At 43.1% G+C, this 14,554-nt stretch overlaps 1 protein-coding gene across 3 annotated transcripts in view; it reads right to left on the bottom strand.

Moving 5' to 3' along the window:
• Positions 1-14,554, bottom strand: part of pcsk5b (proprotein convertase subtilisin/kexin type 5b) — a 75,313-nt gene that overhangs the window by 4,839 nt on the left and 55,920 nt on the right. For all 3 annotated transcript variants that reach the window (XM_072708099.1, XM_072708100.1, XM_072708098.1), the window contains exons 21-31: positions 11,366-11,468; positions 10,750-10,886; positions 9,719-9,919; positions 8,345-8,413; positions 5,778-5,820; positions 5,041-5,183; positions 3,721-3,921; positions 3,467-3,550; positions 2,186-2,384; positions 960-1,174; positions 76-318 (exon numbers count right to left, since the gene is read on the bottom strand). In XM_072708099.1, the coding sequence (XP_072564200.1) occupies positions 76-318; positions 960-1,174; positions 2,186-2,384; positions 3,467-3,550; positions 3,721-3,921; positions 5,041-5,183; positions 5,778-5,820; positions 8,345-8,413; positions 9,719-9,919; positions 10,750-10,886; positions 11,366-11,468 (1,638 nt within the window). The remainder of the gene's footprint in view (positions 1-75; positions 319-959; positions 1,175-2,185; positions 2,385-3,466; positions 3,551-3,720; positions 3,922-5,040; positions 5,184-5,777; positions 5,821-8,344; positions 8,414-9,718; positions 9,920-10,749; positions 10,887-11,365; positions 11,469-14,554) is intronic.

The raw sequence follows: 14,554 nt of genomic DNA on the forward strand, positions 1-14,554 counted from the left end.
CTCCATGGAGACCATAAGGTATTACACTCTCCTCCAGAACAAAATGTCTGTGAGGTGCGGGAAATGCAGCCATACCCCTGCACTCATCGATGTCCATGTCATGGAACGTGCTGGTAGGACACTCAGGTAAACACTTCCCCTTGTAGCGCACGGCACTCGGGTCCAGGCATGCATTGCAGTCGTCCACGTCTGGCCCGTCACATGACGCACAGTCAGCGTGACATGGAACGCAGTCCTGCTGCTCAATGTCCGGGTAAAACCCAGATGGGCAGTCATCCACGCAGCCACCATTGTGCAGGAAGTAGTATGTTTCACACTCTGTGAGAGCGATAGAGATGCAAAGCAGGCTGTTTACTCAGAGGAAGTTCACCCTTCCTTTTGTAGGCCTATTAATATCACATGACCCCATAGTGATATGTCTACCCTACCTCAAAATCTCCCACCCCCATTCCCACAATGCACCTCTTTGCCTGGACTTTGCAACCCACTGGTTTTTACATACAGAAAACACAGATGAAAGGATACTTTAATCTGGATGTTCATCCTGGATCTGGAGCCTGTCGCAGGCAACACAGAACACAATGCGATCCTGGATGGGATGCTAGTCCATTTAAGACACCAAACAAATTCAAGACCCAACTGCATGTCTATGGATTGGGGGAAGAAACCCACAGAACACCGGGAGATGCAAACCTCCAAACACCCAACCCTAAAGGTCTGAGGCATTATTGCTACCCAGTGATCCACCCGCCCACCTTAAGAGTCCTATTTATAACTAATCACAGAGTATCAAAAACACTCCACTGCAATTGATGCTGAAGCGCTAATCCACATCTTTGATGCTCAGCAAGGGGACACGCCCAACTTGGAGGGAGTCTACAGATGGCCCATTAGATTAATCAGCAAGCTACAGAGCGGGACTGTGGAGAGGACTCGTGTAATTGGGATGGGGCTGTCACCTCTGCACAAGCCGAGCTCAGTGCAGTCCTGGCAGGCGTACGGGCACTGCTGGCACTCCCCCGCCTTGGAGAAGTGCGCTGGCGGGCAGCCCTCCCGGCACTCGTGATCATGCAGCACATAGGGCTCCACGCAGGTCTGGCAGTAGGTGGCGTTGCCCTCACAGGAAGCACATTGCGGGGCACAGCTCTTGCATACGTCGCCATCAGGAAACCCCCTGCAGACAGGGGGATGTCCAGATCAATCAGGAGGAGGAGGGCCAAAATCATTCAAGTCCACTTGGGATGAGGGCCCAGACCACTCAAGATTATTTGAGAGGAGGGACCAGATCGATGAGCAAACTGAGAATATGCAGTGAAGCATAATGCCTGTATGGTCATTCACAACCCTCTCATCCATCCTTCCAGCACTTACCCTGATCAGGAGCCTGAAACCTCCTCCTTATGGCCATACCCTTCTAAGTATGCCTGCTCTTGTCTGATCATCCACATTCATTTAATCCAAAACACCAGATCCATTACTGAAGCCCCATATTATATATACAGCTCTGGGGAAAAATTCAGAGACCACAGCAACATTTTTCTTTCACTCATTTCCCAGTTTATGGGTGTGAGTCTGTGAATAATATATATATATATATATATATATATATATATTAGCAAACTGCAGCCTGGTTCTTCTCTGCTTCTCATTACTGAAGAGCTTCTTCTTTGCTTTATGGAACTTTAGTCCTGCTTCTAGGACCCTGATACAAACTGTCCTAGCAACGTCACACCTGCACTTAATGTTTCCCATTCCTTTTAAAGGTCACTTGATGTCATCGTCTGATTCATAACAAACTGCCAGATAAGTTAATGATCATTTCTGGCATTACGAAGTCACTTCCACCCTTTGCCTGGCTGGTTTCTGATCATTCCCATTGTCTCTTGTTTCACCTTGTGCTTGTGTACTGATGTCTTAGAAATAGTGAATCTGGAAGCAACCTGCTGCACAGAGTAGCCTTCTGCCAGCAGAACCAGGATTAAACCAGGATTTAAAAATGCAGATTTGTTTAAAAATATCAAGTGGTGTCAATTTTTTCCAGAGTTGTATATGGAATAGAGAATTACCCATATCAATCATTTGTGAAAAGAAAGCACATCAAAATGTTTGAAGACTTTGATAATGCAGCCATTTTCTACTTGCAAAGGGACGTTTTTCTCTGAGAATGAGATATGAAAACAGGAACCTGAGACAGAAGTGGACACAGCGGCCATCTTTCAGGTACAGGCGGTTCTTGGCAACTGAGAGACACTTCAGGCACTGGGTGCTGTCCCGACAGTGCAAACACCCCTGGAGACAGTCATCACACCACCCCGTAGTTTTGTTTGCGAAACTGGTATCGGGACATTTCTCCATACAGTACCGTCGGGAAGTCAGGTACCGTCCTGCAGGTATAAGGTGGAACAGTCAGTAACACGCAGAACAGAAACACCCTGACCTTAAACAGGGGGGGAAAGAGGAACACAATCAGGAAGAGGGGAACAGAAACAGGAATGTGGGAAATGTGGACACTGGAAGGAAAGGATCTGCTCACAGATGCAGAGTCAAGGATCTGATGGTGGACAGGTGGGATTCAGAGAACCAGCTGTGAACTTTTTCTGTTCTTTCGTCCATTAATTTACAGAATTTTTTTTCCCTGGCTGTCAGAAATCTATATATTAAGATAATTCCATGCTTTGAAAGTTCAGTGGGATGTTAATCACCTTGAAGCCACACCAAGCTAAACTTTTGATGGTTGAAACACAAAGGGTTAAATCAAACTGAAGGCAAGGAAGTTATGATCTTCCTGTGAATGCTTTAATGTAAATTCATACAGAATTAATGTTGACACACACATATATACGCATGCATCTATACATATCTCAACATTATACATTAATATACATTATATGGCTAGAAGTGTGTAGGAATAGGAATTGGCTAATTCAGTAAGACCCATTGCTGAAAGACGTGTATAATTAAGCACACAGCTATGTTATGTGCAGCAACAAATATGGCCAAAAGAATGGGTGGCTGTACAGGAGAGGTTAGTGATGTTCTACTTGGGCCCATCACAGGAGGCCATCTTTCCAACAAGTCAGTTCAGCAATTTGCTACTCTGATCAACTCCTAGCAAAGCAACTCTGAAATGGAAATGTCTGGGAGCAAGTAGCCTAAATGGTTGGCCACACAAGCTGACAGGAAAGGACCTGATCATCCAACATCAATTCCCAACTTGAATGGCAGTAAATCCCACACAATGTCCCAACATATAATGGAAAACGGTCCCAGAAGAACAAAGGCAACGACAGCTACAAAAGGTGGACCAGCTTGAAATAGCACCCTTGGTTTCAGAATGATATAGTGGGCAAGATGGTGTCCACATACTTTTGGTCATATAGTGTATAAGCAAACAACAAATATTAGAGCCGCAACACAGGAAACATCCACACCCATTAATTTAAAAAAAAAATAATAATCAGCATACCTTTCTCACAGCTATCACAGTTATTTTTCCCTGGACCTGAGCACGTCTTGCAGCTGGAGTGACACAGTTCACATTCTTCATTGCCTGCAAGTGAAAGCAGCACGGTGAGGAGGGGGTAGGGGTGCTCACAGGGAGCGTGAGGAGGCATCAGAGAGGGGAGGGCACGGCTGAGAAACAGGCATCAGGGAGGTGAATGTGCTAGCACAGGAATACTGGGCGTTGTTAGGTGCGTAGGCCACGGCAGATGAACGCACTGTTCACAAAGCTGTTGTCATTGCACAGCTGGCTTTCGGCGACGCATTCGCCGCTCAACAGCTGCGTGCCGTCGTCACAGGAGTTGCAGTCATCGTAGTTGGGCCCGAGACACGTTTCGCAATCCTCATGGCAGGCTTCACATTCCTGACTCTCCTCATCGGCATAGAAACCTTCCTCGCATTCCTGCACGCATTTGTCATCTGCAGCGAAGGAACCCAAGACCACGTGTGAATGTCACTGTGACACCCTTAGAGGCTGGTAGAACACAGATAAATTTACCCTGAGCCTGATCACACCTTCCATGCATTCTCACGTTGATCATTATACACAGAAAATCCAGCTAGAGTACAATCAGATAAGAACATTGATATTTCATGCAGCTCAAAACTAGCCAATTTTATTTGTATACACATTCAGAGGCCAGTTTATTAGCTAAATCTACTTGTTACTGCTTGTAAGCAACATCTTTCTCCAAATAGCAACTCGACACATTCACCACACACAGGGTCAAGAGGTTCAGTTATCGTGCAACTAAGCATTATAATGACTAAGACATCTGATCTAAGTGATTTTAATCGTTGCATGATTGTTGGTGCCAGACATGGTGGCTCCAGCATCTGAAAAACAGCCACTTCATCGGATTTTCACGCACTATAGTGCATACAGTTTACACAGATAAATAAATGTCCAGTCACTGGTATTTCTGTGGGTTAAAAACACCTTGTTAAAGAGAGAGGTTAGAGAAGGATGACCAGACTTTTTGAAACTAGCAAGGGCAAAAATACACAATGTAATTTTCAGTACAACAGTGTGCAGAAAGGCTTCTCTGAATGAAAAACCTCGACAACCCTTGGAGCAGTTCTGGAGGTAAAAGCTGTACTAAATTTATAGGCCACTGAGTGTATATTAGGGTGACCAGATAATCCATATCAATGAGGACAGTTTGGGCCAGGACAGGATTTGTAAACTACCATTTCAATTAAAAAGACCTGGATTTAACTTTATAACTGAGTTCTTGTTGTGTGCTGATTGATCAGTCTCCTACAATCATACATGTGTCACAATCTTTCAATCAAGAAAACAAACCAGTAAAAGCACAAGAAGAACTGGACTATTTAGCTGAGCACAGGAGTCTTTCAGTCTTCAAGTAGTTTGTAAAACCTGAAGTAGCTTAAAATGTCCTCCCTGACATGGATGATCTGGTCACCCTAGTGGTATATTTATATATGCAAAAAGAAAATCTACATTTTTCAGTATTTTTAGTGCTTGTATTGTTTTTTCAGGAGTAAAAGGAAGTGAAAAGCATGAATGACATTTACCGGACAGGAAATATCCATCCTCGCACCAGAAGCAGGCCGAATCATCACAGGTGACACATTGGTCACCGCACGGCTCACAAGTCATCGAGTTACTGTCGCTGTACGTCTTATCAGGGCAGCTCTTGTAGCACTGAAACTCAAACCTCATGGGACAGAGCAGAGAAACCCTTAAAATCCGCTGTGGCAAGGCAACATGTGCCTGTCCAGAACTGACCAAAGCATGCATCCATTCTGTGCTGATGGTGAGAATGTACCATTCCTCTAATGGTATGGTGATGGGGGGTGAGGTGAAGAAAGGATGGGTAAGGAAATTCTATCATCAAACAACGAACATGTGTTTACAATTTTAGACTCCACCTCCATCCAACACTTGGCCTAAGCCTGGTTTATGGGCCAGTAGATGGCAGCCCAGCAACAGCATGTTAACTCATCAGCAAACACCCAGTTAAGACTTTGCCCTGCCTGTACTCATTAAGCTGCTATGGTGCAGACATTAACGCAACACACCAACATGCAAATCAACATGGATTAAAAGAAATGACACTTTCAAGAAGATACACATTCATATGGAAGCATATTGTATTCAAATTATACATGGAAATAACAAAAAAAAAAAGAAAAAGAAAAAAAATCTGAAATAATCATATATGAGAAGCAGACATAGATATGTAAAAGCAACACACTGCATGTTTTTAAATAGCGCCTCTTGGCAGGTGCAGTAAATGTGGTGGACTCACTGGTAGTAGCCCTTCATGCAGGAGATACAATGTTTGGGGTTTCCTGCAAAGAAACAGCAGTCGGCATCAGAAACCTGCTGCTGTAATTCATGAACCCTGTCGATGTTTTCCTTTCTGTTTCTTCACATACAAAAAAGTTGTCCACTCATCATGGGCATAGTTTCAATTATTAGTTCTTTATATATACACTTAGCCAAGTGGGTCCCTCTGAACTAACGTCAACAAATGATTCCACTATCGAACAGCAGATGGCAGCCTTTCACCATTAAAATCTGCAGTGCTGGCACTGCGTCCCTTTGCTTCGTCTAGGGACAGCATTGTAGTTATCTATACTGTACAGAGATTATTTATGTGCTCTGGTATCAGATTGGCTCGACCAGACAGGGTCTGACTATCAAGGTCACTGTATAAATGTATATAAATAAAATACGTATGATAAATAAAATACTATACAGAGATTATCTATGTGCTCTTTGACCAGGTTGACTCAACCTGATAGTGTCAGACTATCAAGGTAACTTGTCTGCCATTCTCACATTTTTGCTAGAATATTTCCGTAGTCAGGTCAGATAACGCCAAAGACTACAAATGGCAGTGCTTAGACAGTTTCAGCTTTGAGGGGCTCCATAATACTCAATGGTCTGGCAGCTTCATCCCACAAACCTCCTGCTCACAGCTAGCCAAGTGAAAGTGCTTCTACGTTATTCTGAGTAATGAAAGTAACGCAAAGATTGACCTTTGTAGTTCCTGCTCAGTCATACCTCAAAGGTGTTAAATATTGAGGGGGGGTGGGGGGGGGGGAACTCTGATTTACCTCGAGGCAATTCCATTTAGAATTAGTCAGGACTGAATGCCACACCACCGCATAGTCAGGCAATTAAACTGCAGCCGTTAACATTGGTGAAGTTTCTGTCAAACAAGTTCCTTCTTGTGAGCTTAGTTATTATGGAGGTAAGTGTGGGGTGGGGGAAGCCTGCCTGGAAGCCTGGACTTTTTGAATGAGAAAAATCTGTCATAAATATTCACACTGCAGAGTAGAGTCGGCACAGTCTTGGAAGGTCCCAGTAAATCCATGAAGCCAGCAGCGAGGAGAGATGCCAGCTCCAGCAGCGAGGAGAGATGCCAGCTCCAGCAGCGAGGTTAACGTAGAGTGACACAATAGCAGCTATAGCTATTTCAGGGATTTGCCCAGTATTCATGACAACAGTGTGCCTCCTCCTCCCCATTCCCAAAGAAATCTGACTACACAATTCTCAAAAACCTGGACAGGAAGAGACACGTTATCTTATCTGAAAGGTGAATCACGCACACTGTGGTGGGCTTTCTGACCACAGCTCTTACATGGTCAACCCTTACTGCTTGGGGACAGCACATGTGGGGACTAAATGTGTCTCCGTCTACATCAGCCTCATCCTCATTCTCTGGGAGGGAGGGAAGGAAGGAAGGATCATTTTCAGACCCTCATTCCAGACTGACATGTTTGACTAATGGTCCTCACAATTGCTACCTCAGTTGTTGCAGGATGCTGAGGCTTTGCAGAGAATCATGAGACGAATCTTTCATTACTGGAACTGGGCTTCTGGCAGCACCAGGAGACAGAGGTGGGAACAGCCCGGCGAACTACAGAAGCACCTCAGATCAGTGACACATGAAGCACATCAGAAGGACAAAAAAGGCACATTTGGTATCGGTGAGTGACAGAGTGATTGCAGGGGGAGCTGGGAAGTGGGCTATCGGAGGCTGGAGGAGCTGCGAGATGGGCTATCAGAGGCTGGCAGGCTGGAGGAGCGGGGAGGTGAGCTATCAGAGGCTGGAGGAGCAGGGAGGTGGGCTATCGGAGACTGGAGGAGCAGGGAGGTGGGCTATCAGAGACTGGCAGACTGGAGGAGCGGGGAGGTGGGCTATCAGAGGCTGGAGGAGCAGGGAGGTGGGCTATCGGAGGCTGGCAAGTTGGAGGAGTTTGGAGGTGGGAGCTGGCCATGAGCTCTTTCATCAAGCCCAAGAAAAGCATTTATCAACGGGATCATTGCAACCCTTATCCGCCTCTCTGGCATGATGGAAAGCCAGCACCCCCTCACACACACAGAAATACTGCTCATTTAGTACTTTGTGTGGATAATCTCCTTCCATTCATGTAAAATTAAAAGATGTGCCACTGTCAAGGGCAACGAGAAGGAGCCTGATGTCTCTGCTGCCAAGCAGGTAATAACCGGAGAGCCGGCCACCCTGCTCCAACCCCCTGAAGGGTTCCTGCCCTGATTCCTGACAATAACACCATCAGCAGTCATCTCTTCATCATGTGTCCCATTGTGTTTTCTTCTCCTTCCCTGTTGCGTCATCAGTTGTTACAGCAATCAATGTGCCGGAAAATTCCCAGGTGGCTGGGACCGTCTGGCGTGTGCAGAGCATCGGGACGGGCAACAGTAAAATCAGCCGAGTTTAATGAATCCAGAGGGTGTGTTATGTGTGCTGTACCATTACGGGTGGAGATCAGCAGGGCAGGGAGGGGGGGGGGGGGAGGGGTCGCCGAAGAGTCAGCAGGTGTCGAGTGACACAAGGAGACTTACCCTGGAGGCACTTTTTGCATCCTTCCGCACAGGGAACGCAGTCGTCGTACATGGAATCCTCTGCCTCATCTGACAAGCAACATGAGGTGGAAGACATGAGAGGCAGCGAGACTACAGACACTGAGCAATGGACTGCTTTGCAGTCTCATCCTGATAAAAGCAGATATGGGTTTGACTGCAGGTATCATATCCACTGCATTACATTGAAACCATGTTCAGGAGTAAATCACCATCAACCCTCCAAGATTCTAACCCAAAATAATGTTTAAGGTCTCCTACTGCTTATCCCACTTCACAATTTCCCTTAGAATTTTCTTAACCACAGTGTATTTCCAAAGAAAATAGCAGAAACCGCTACAGCACAGCAGCTGCTTCAGACACATTTAAAAACAGACCAGAGTTGTGAATTTAATATAAATAAGAAATCAAAAAATAAATTGGACATTTACATCATATATCAATGTATTCTCCTGCTTCAACAGAGGCAACTGTGAAATAATTGTGAGATGTCTAATACAGATAAAATGACTTAAATGGTAGTCATTCCCACTTCATTTTCATCTTTCACTGTAGGAATAATAAAGCAGTAATTTTTATACAATCAAACAGTGAAAAGTGTTATAATCTGGGGACTGAGAAGTTCTTTCTGTCAAACATGAATAATGGCTTCATTTTTATTTCCTCTTCCTGAGATAAGAAAAGCCAACTGCATTGACTTCAGCCTAAGAGAAGACGTGATTGTAGTGGCAAATGTTCTCAACGGTTAGTCTGATTAATGAACGTTCTTGAAGGTAATAGACAGTCAACAGCAAGGTCAAGTATTAAACCAAGTTTTCTCAAATTACAGTGTTAATACTGGAGGGAGGAACTTGAAAGGGAAAACAAGATTTGTCATTTAATTAATTGTCCCTGGCAAAAGTCATGTGTCTGCTCTGCCTTTTGTCCATATGTATCACAATCAAAGTATTTACAGGCGCAGTACTCGACACTTCTTGTTACAGGATGCATCAGTCCTGAATCACAGAGAAGCTGTTTGCTCGCTCCTTGATCAGCTCAGCATCAATGCTCTCCTCCGTGTTTTTAAAGGGCACGGTTGTGGAGGTAAGCGTGGTATCTTCATTAACGCTTCTGGGTCTGCAGCCCTACCACGAGGGAGGATGGTTGCCTAAAGATCCGGTTCTCCTCCACAGTGCCTTGGATTTTATTAAAATGCCACTGTAAATCTCTCACACTGTCTCTGTCGCCTTGGAATACAGTCATGCTTCACAGCCCCCAGAAAGCAATGGGCCTGGAGCCAGAAGGGCAAGGACAGAAAAAGCAGGGACCGCCCAGCTCTAGAATGGGGGTGGGGTCAAAGCTGAAGGCCACACCCACCTTCTCCACATGTTAGCTTGGTGCATGAGCCCTCTTCCAGATAGTAGTGGGAGGCACACTTGAGGCACCTGTTTGGCGTCGTGCACAAGTCGCAGTTTTGTGCGCATGGCTCGCAGGTCCTGCTTTGGGAGTGGTAGTACGCCGTGGGGCAGACCTCCCGGCACTGGCTTCGAAACAGGTATCTCTCCATTCCAAACCTATCTGTGTGCCAAACAGTCAGCTTATATTTAACAGTGATCATTATGCTGCAAATGCCAATGCTCGTGGTTCCTTGACTTTAATATTTACGCCTGATATTCAAACGCTCAGCTTAGATACAGTTTGTTTACACTTTGTGTTTGATACCTTAAGTTCATCTGTTACCTGCTTTCATTAAGATATTTATTTTTATTATACTGTTCACCTTGAACAATTAGTTTGCACATATGTGCAGTTCTACAATGTGCACTAGTCCAGTGATATTCATCTTCTGAAGAGGATAAGCTTAAATGAACCATCATAAAGATAAGTGGAGATGAGGTGTCTGCTGTGTTTAAAAACAAAAACACAGCATGTTTACATGTTTCACACACATTCTTTAGGAAACACTTTCATTTTATTTAACATCCAGAGGAATTAAAAGGTCCAAAATAACAGCTGGATCGAGGGCACAAATGAAATGACCCCCTTGAAAGTCTCAAAGTTTCTGTTTTAAAATAAATAGTCTGCAGAATTACTCTAACCCCTGGACAAATGGTTCAGTGAAATGAACGGGATCCAGCGGGGTGGGGGGCAACATGAGAGTGCTCATGATTGGTTATTTTTAGCTGAATGATTTCCAAGCTGTCCAATAAGAAGTTTTATGTCATACATCAAGACGTTTTATACTTTAATTTCATTGTATCAGAGAATCTTGATTTGATTCACAGGACACAATAGTTCTAATTTTCTGCGGGCAATTTGGAAGAAAAGGTCACAGATTCATCAGTGACCAATTCATTTGAACGTGAGCCGGTCCCTTAAACGAGTGCTGGGGGTGGGGGTGGCCTCACCTCTGTCACAGGAGGTGCATCTGTCAGGACCTGCGTCGCTGCACTCCTGACAAGTGTGGTGGCACAGGTGACACTGCCCGGCAAAATTGTACTTTCCAGCAGGGCACCGGGTCACACAGCGACCATCGTTATAGTACCTGAGTGAAAGAAATCAGGAACCAAAAGGCATGACATTCAGAAGAGTCCTTTGTCTCATGGGTCACACTTATACCCCTAATTCCTTATCTGTGACTTTTCCCCATTTATTTCCCCCACAGCAGAGTTAATTGAATTTCATATTCATTAAAATCTGCTTTTGCTAGAGGCTGAAATGCCATTTTCACATTTTTCTTAAACTGGCAAAAAAAAGTAAGACTACTTATGATCAAAGTATGCAAACTGCAGAGTGGGAAATTTAGACCTAATTTCCATATTATCATCCTAAAAATGAAAATGTGCACGCATTTCAAAATGTGGAAAATGTTTGATGTAATAAATAGTTTTACAAGATTAGAAAAAGAACTTACAAAATACAAAGTAAATATATTTTAGCACATCCAGTCAGAATATTTCTATATCAAGCAGAAAATGAAGGTTAGGTTCATATATGTTTTAGGGACATGTTTTTGAAACCCACTTGTTTTGAACACAGCTGATGCAGTCCATGATTTCTGGTCCGACGCACTTGTAACATGTGGCATCGCACAGCCGACATCTCCCGCGACCACTGAGGTACTCACCTGCCAGACAGAGATGGAGGGAACCATCCTTTCATACAAACAGATACCCAGTGTGAGCGTATTGAATCTGTCATATTCACATGCACCCATGAGCCAAAACTGCATCGCTCCACTTGAGATGAGGAATCTGTTATTCCTGGTTATGTTGGATAGCTGCGAGTTCAGTGCTTATGTGAGGAGTGCAAGCAACGGTAGAGCTCATCTCGCCCTCTGTGGTCTTTTGGGTTCAGTAAGAGACAGTAAGAGAGAGTAAGAAAGTACAGAGCAGATGAGTTTAAGTTTGGGTGGTGTGACCAGACCCTGCTGTGAGCTGTAATGGAGCATCGAACAGACTGGGTTTACTCACAGTGATGTTGTTCAACCCAGCAGCAGACCGTTGTGCATGAGAAACTTTCTCAGAAACTTCCACAGCTTCCATGCAAAGCCATCATCTGAGGTCAGGCTCTATCAGCGTTACACCACACTCTTTCACTCATCCAGACTTCTTGGTATTCCTAAGATACTCATTTCCACTAGACAGACTTTATAGGAATAAAAACAGACCACATCTTTCTGTAATCCCCAAATGGTTAACCTCCCTCCATTCACCAAAAGATACATTTATTAGCACAACATTCTCATGCCATGATGGTCCTACTATCATTATTGTTAATTGGGAATATAAAGCTAGATTAGTTTATATCTTGTTGACACTGACATATTTGCCTCGCAGACAACAATCCAAGCAACTCCATGTAAAACAAGAAACTGTTCACTGACAGCTGGGTAGAGATAGGTTTCCATTTGTGGTGTCTCGTTACCTTGTTTTAAGTTTACGGTATATTATGAAGTAGTTTCTGCATCTTTTCATGCTCCTGAAATAATGGATTTTTGGAGATTGATGTTTTTCTTTGGACGGCGACGATATAAGAGTTAAAATCCCCTGGGCTGGATAAAGGACAAAATTAACCTTCATGCAAAGCTGCATATCAGATCAGGATAATACCAACTGTTTAAATCAAATTGGAATTACCTGAATAATCCTCTATTAAAAGAGACTGGACTGTAAAAAGTTTTGCAATTCATCCTGTTTACCGTAACAGGGTAATTTCCACGTTGGGGCAATTTTCATTGTTCCTGGAGTAGATTATGGGTGCTAGCTAGCCTGGGATGCTAGATAACTTGTTATCACCATATTAAAATCTGACTGCCTGGGATGCCGTGAAGGACACAATAAACAGCCCTTTTTTCAGGGCTCCCCAAAAAAACCTGCAGATGTAAGAGTACCTAGTCAAATTCAAAAACTTCATGATAAAGATTTTCGGGAGAAATATATTGCCTGTAGAATGAAAGAAATCATATTGGAATTCTGTGGGTTTAAATCATGTTGAACATATCCATATCGACATATTATAACAAATGAATAAAATATGATCCACCAGGCAAGAAAAAAATGGCAATGGAAATGCATAGAGAATTTAAAAGGTGTGTTAAATTCAAGCACCATTACATTTCTTCAGAGCTTTCCATATTTATAACATAAGTACGCATTTTAAATGTTACAGCTGCTTTTCATTAAACAGGTCTGTTTGAGACAAACTCACAGAGTGAGCAAGTGATTTAACAAGTTCGATTTTTACACAGAGGGACCCTTCGGTGACATTTTATCGATCTGCCATAATGATCCCATAAGCCCATGTGAGACTGGAAAATTTTAAACCAAGAATGAAAACAGACCCAGGTACTCTGTTTACAAGAACCTTGAGCACTGGAGGCTCAAACTTCCATAATCACAATCATAGATATAATATTTCAAATCCCCAAATGATCCTTGCCCTGTACAAATTGGCCAGAATTAGTGCAATTTTTGTGGCCCACTTTTCTGTCAGTAAGGCCCCTCGGAATCGTGCAGGAGAATGAGATCTTTGTCTCCTTTAGCTTTAGTTGATGATACAGAGGTACCAAAGTGATCATTTTTGCTGGCAAAATGAAATACCTTGTACTACAGCACAGGGCAGCCTGGGGCTGAAGGCTCCAATGCAAAAATCATCCTGATTATTTAATTCAACAAAAAGTGACCACCTGCCAAACATACTCTGAAATATTGTGACAGCCGACCCAACTGCTGAGACAGCTGTCCCTGTGTTTATGATGTAACTTTTTTATGTGACAGTATTAAAGAAAATATCAAATAAAAACACGTTTAACTTTTTGGATTTTCAAGATAGAGATGTCAAAATAGTCCTAACGTGTAAAATTAATACTGCAGGGAGCAATAATGATAGTGAACAGCTACTCAGTCACACGACCAAGTGATTCAATGTGATGGTGTAACAAACAAACATGACAAATAAAGCATAGTAATTAGGTATACACATATTATACTGGAAAAATTATAGCTAACTTTTCCAAGTTACACAAACAGTGTAGGATTGCCAAGCAACAAAGCTGTTAGAGGAATAATCAAGTCCAGAACCTCTGTCAGGAGAAATTACAAGAATATAAACACAAAATGACTATGAACTAGTGCTCTCAAACGATAAAATTTTTAAATCAGATTAATCACAGGGTTGCTGTGGATTCATTTCGATTAATCACGATTAAATATTCATTTTTAATCTATATTAATCGCATTTCATTTTGCAAGAGCAAACACACTCAAGAAAAAAGGGAATATATATATATGCACTTAACATGTTTATTGAACATCTTGAACAGGAGTCGGATGCATTCCATCTGCCACAGAAGTGCAATACCATGGACCCATATCAAAAAGCAAGATTTTTTGCTTTGCCGGACAACTTGTCGGATTTAAGGTAACTCAGTTTAAATTGTCTTTATCTTCGTTCACTTACAATTAGCCCGAACTACCGTAAATCCAACAAATAATCCGACTAATCATGAAATCCAATTCTAATCCGGTTAATTGCCATTGTTAGCAATATCAGTTAACACATTACGCACTGTGCTTTATGTATAAAACTCCGTAGCAACACGTCCACAGATAAGTTGGATGGTATAGTGTGTGCGACCGATTTAATGGCCACAAATAAGAAGTAGTGCTTGAACGGTATAAAACTACAACTTTCCCTTCTGTTGATAAAGGG

This window comes from Paramormyrops kingsleyae, chromosome 2 (genome assembly GCF_048594095.1).
Source record: "Paramormyrops kingsleyae isolate MSU_618 chromosome 2, PKINGS_0.4, whole genome shotgun sequence".
Lineage (NCBI taxonomy): Eukaryota > Metazoa > Chordata > Actinopteri > Osteoglossiformes > Mormyridae > Paramormyrops > Paramormyrops kingsleyae.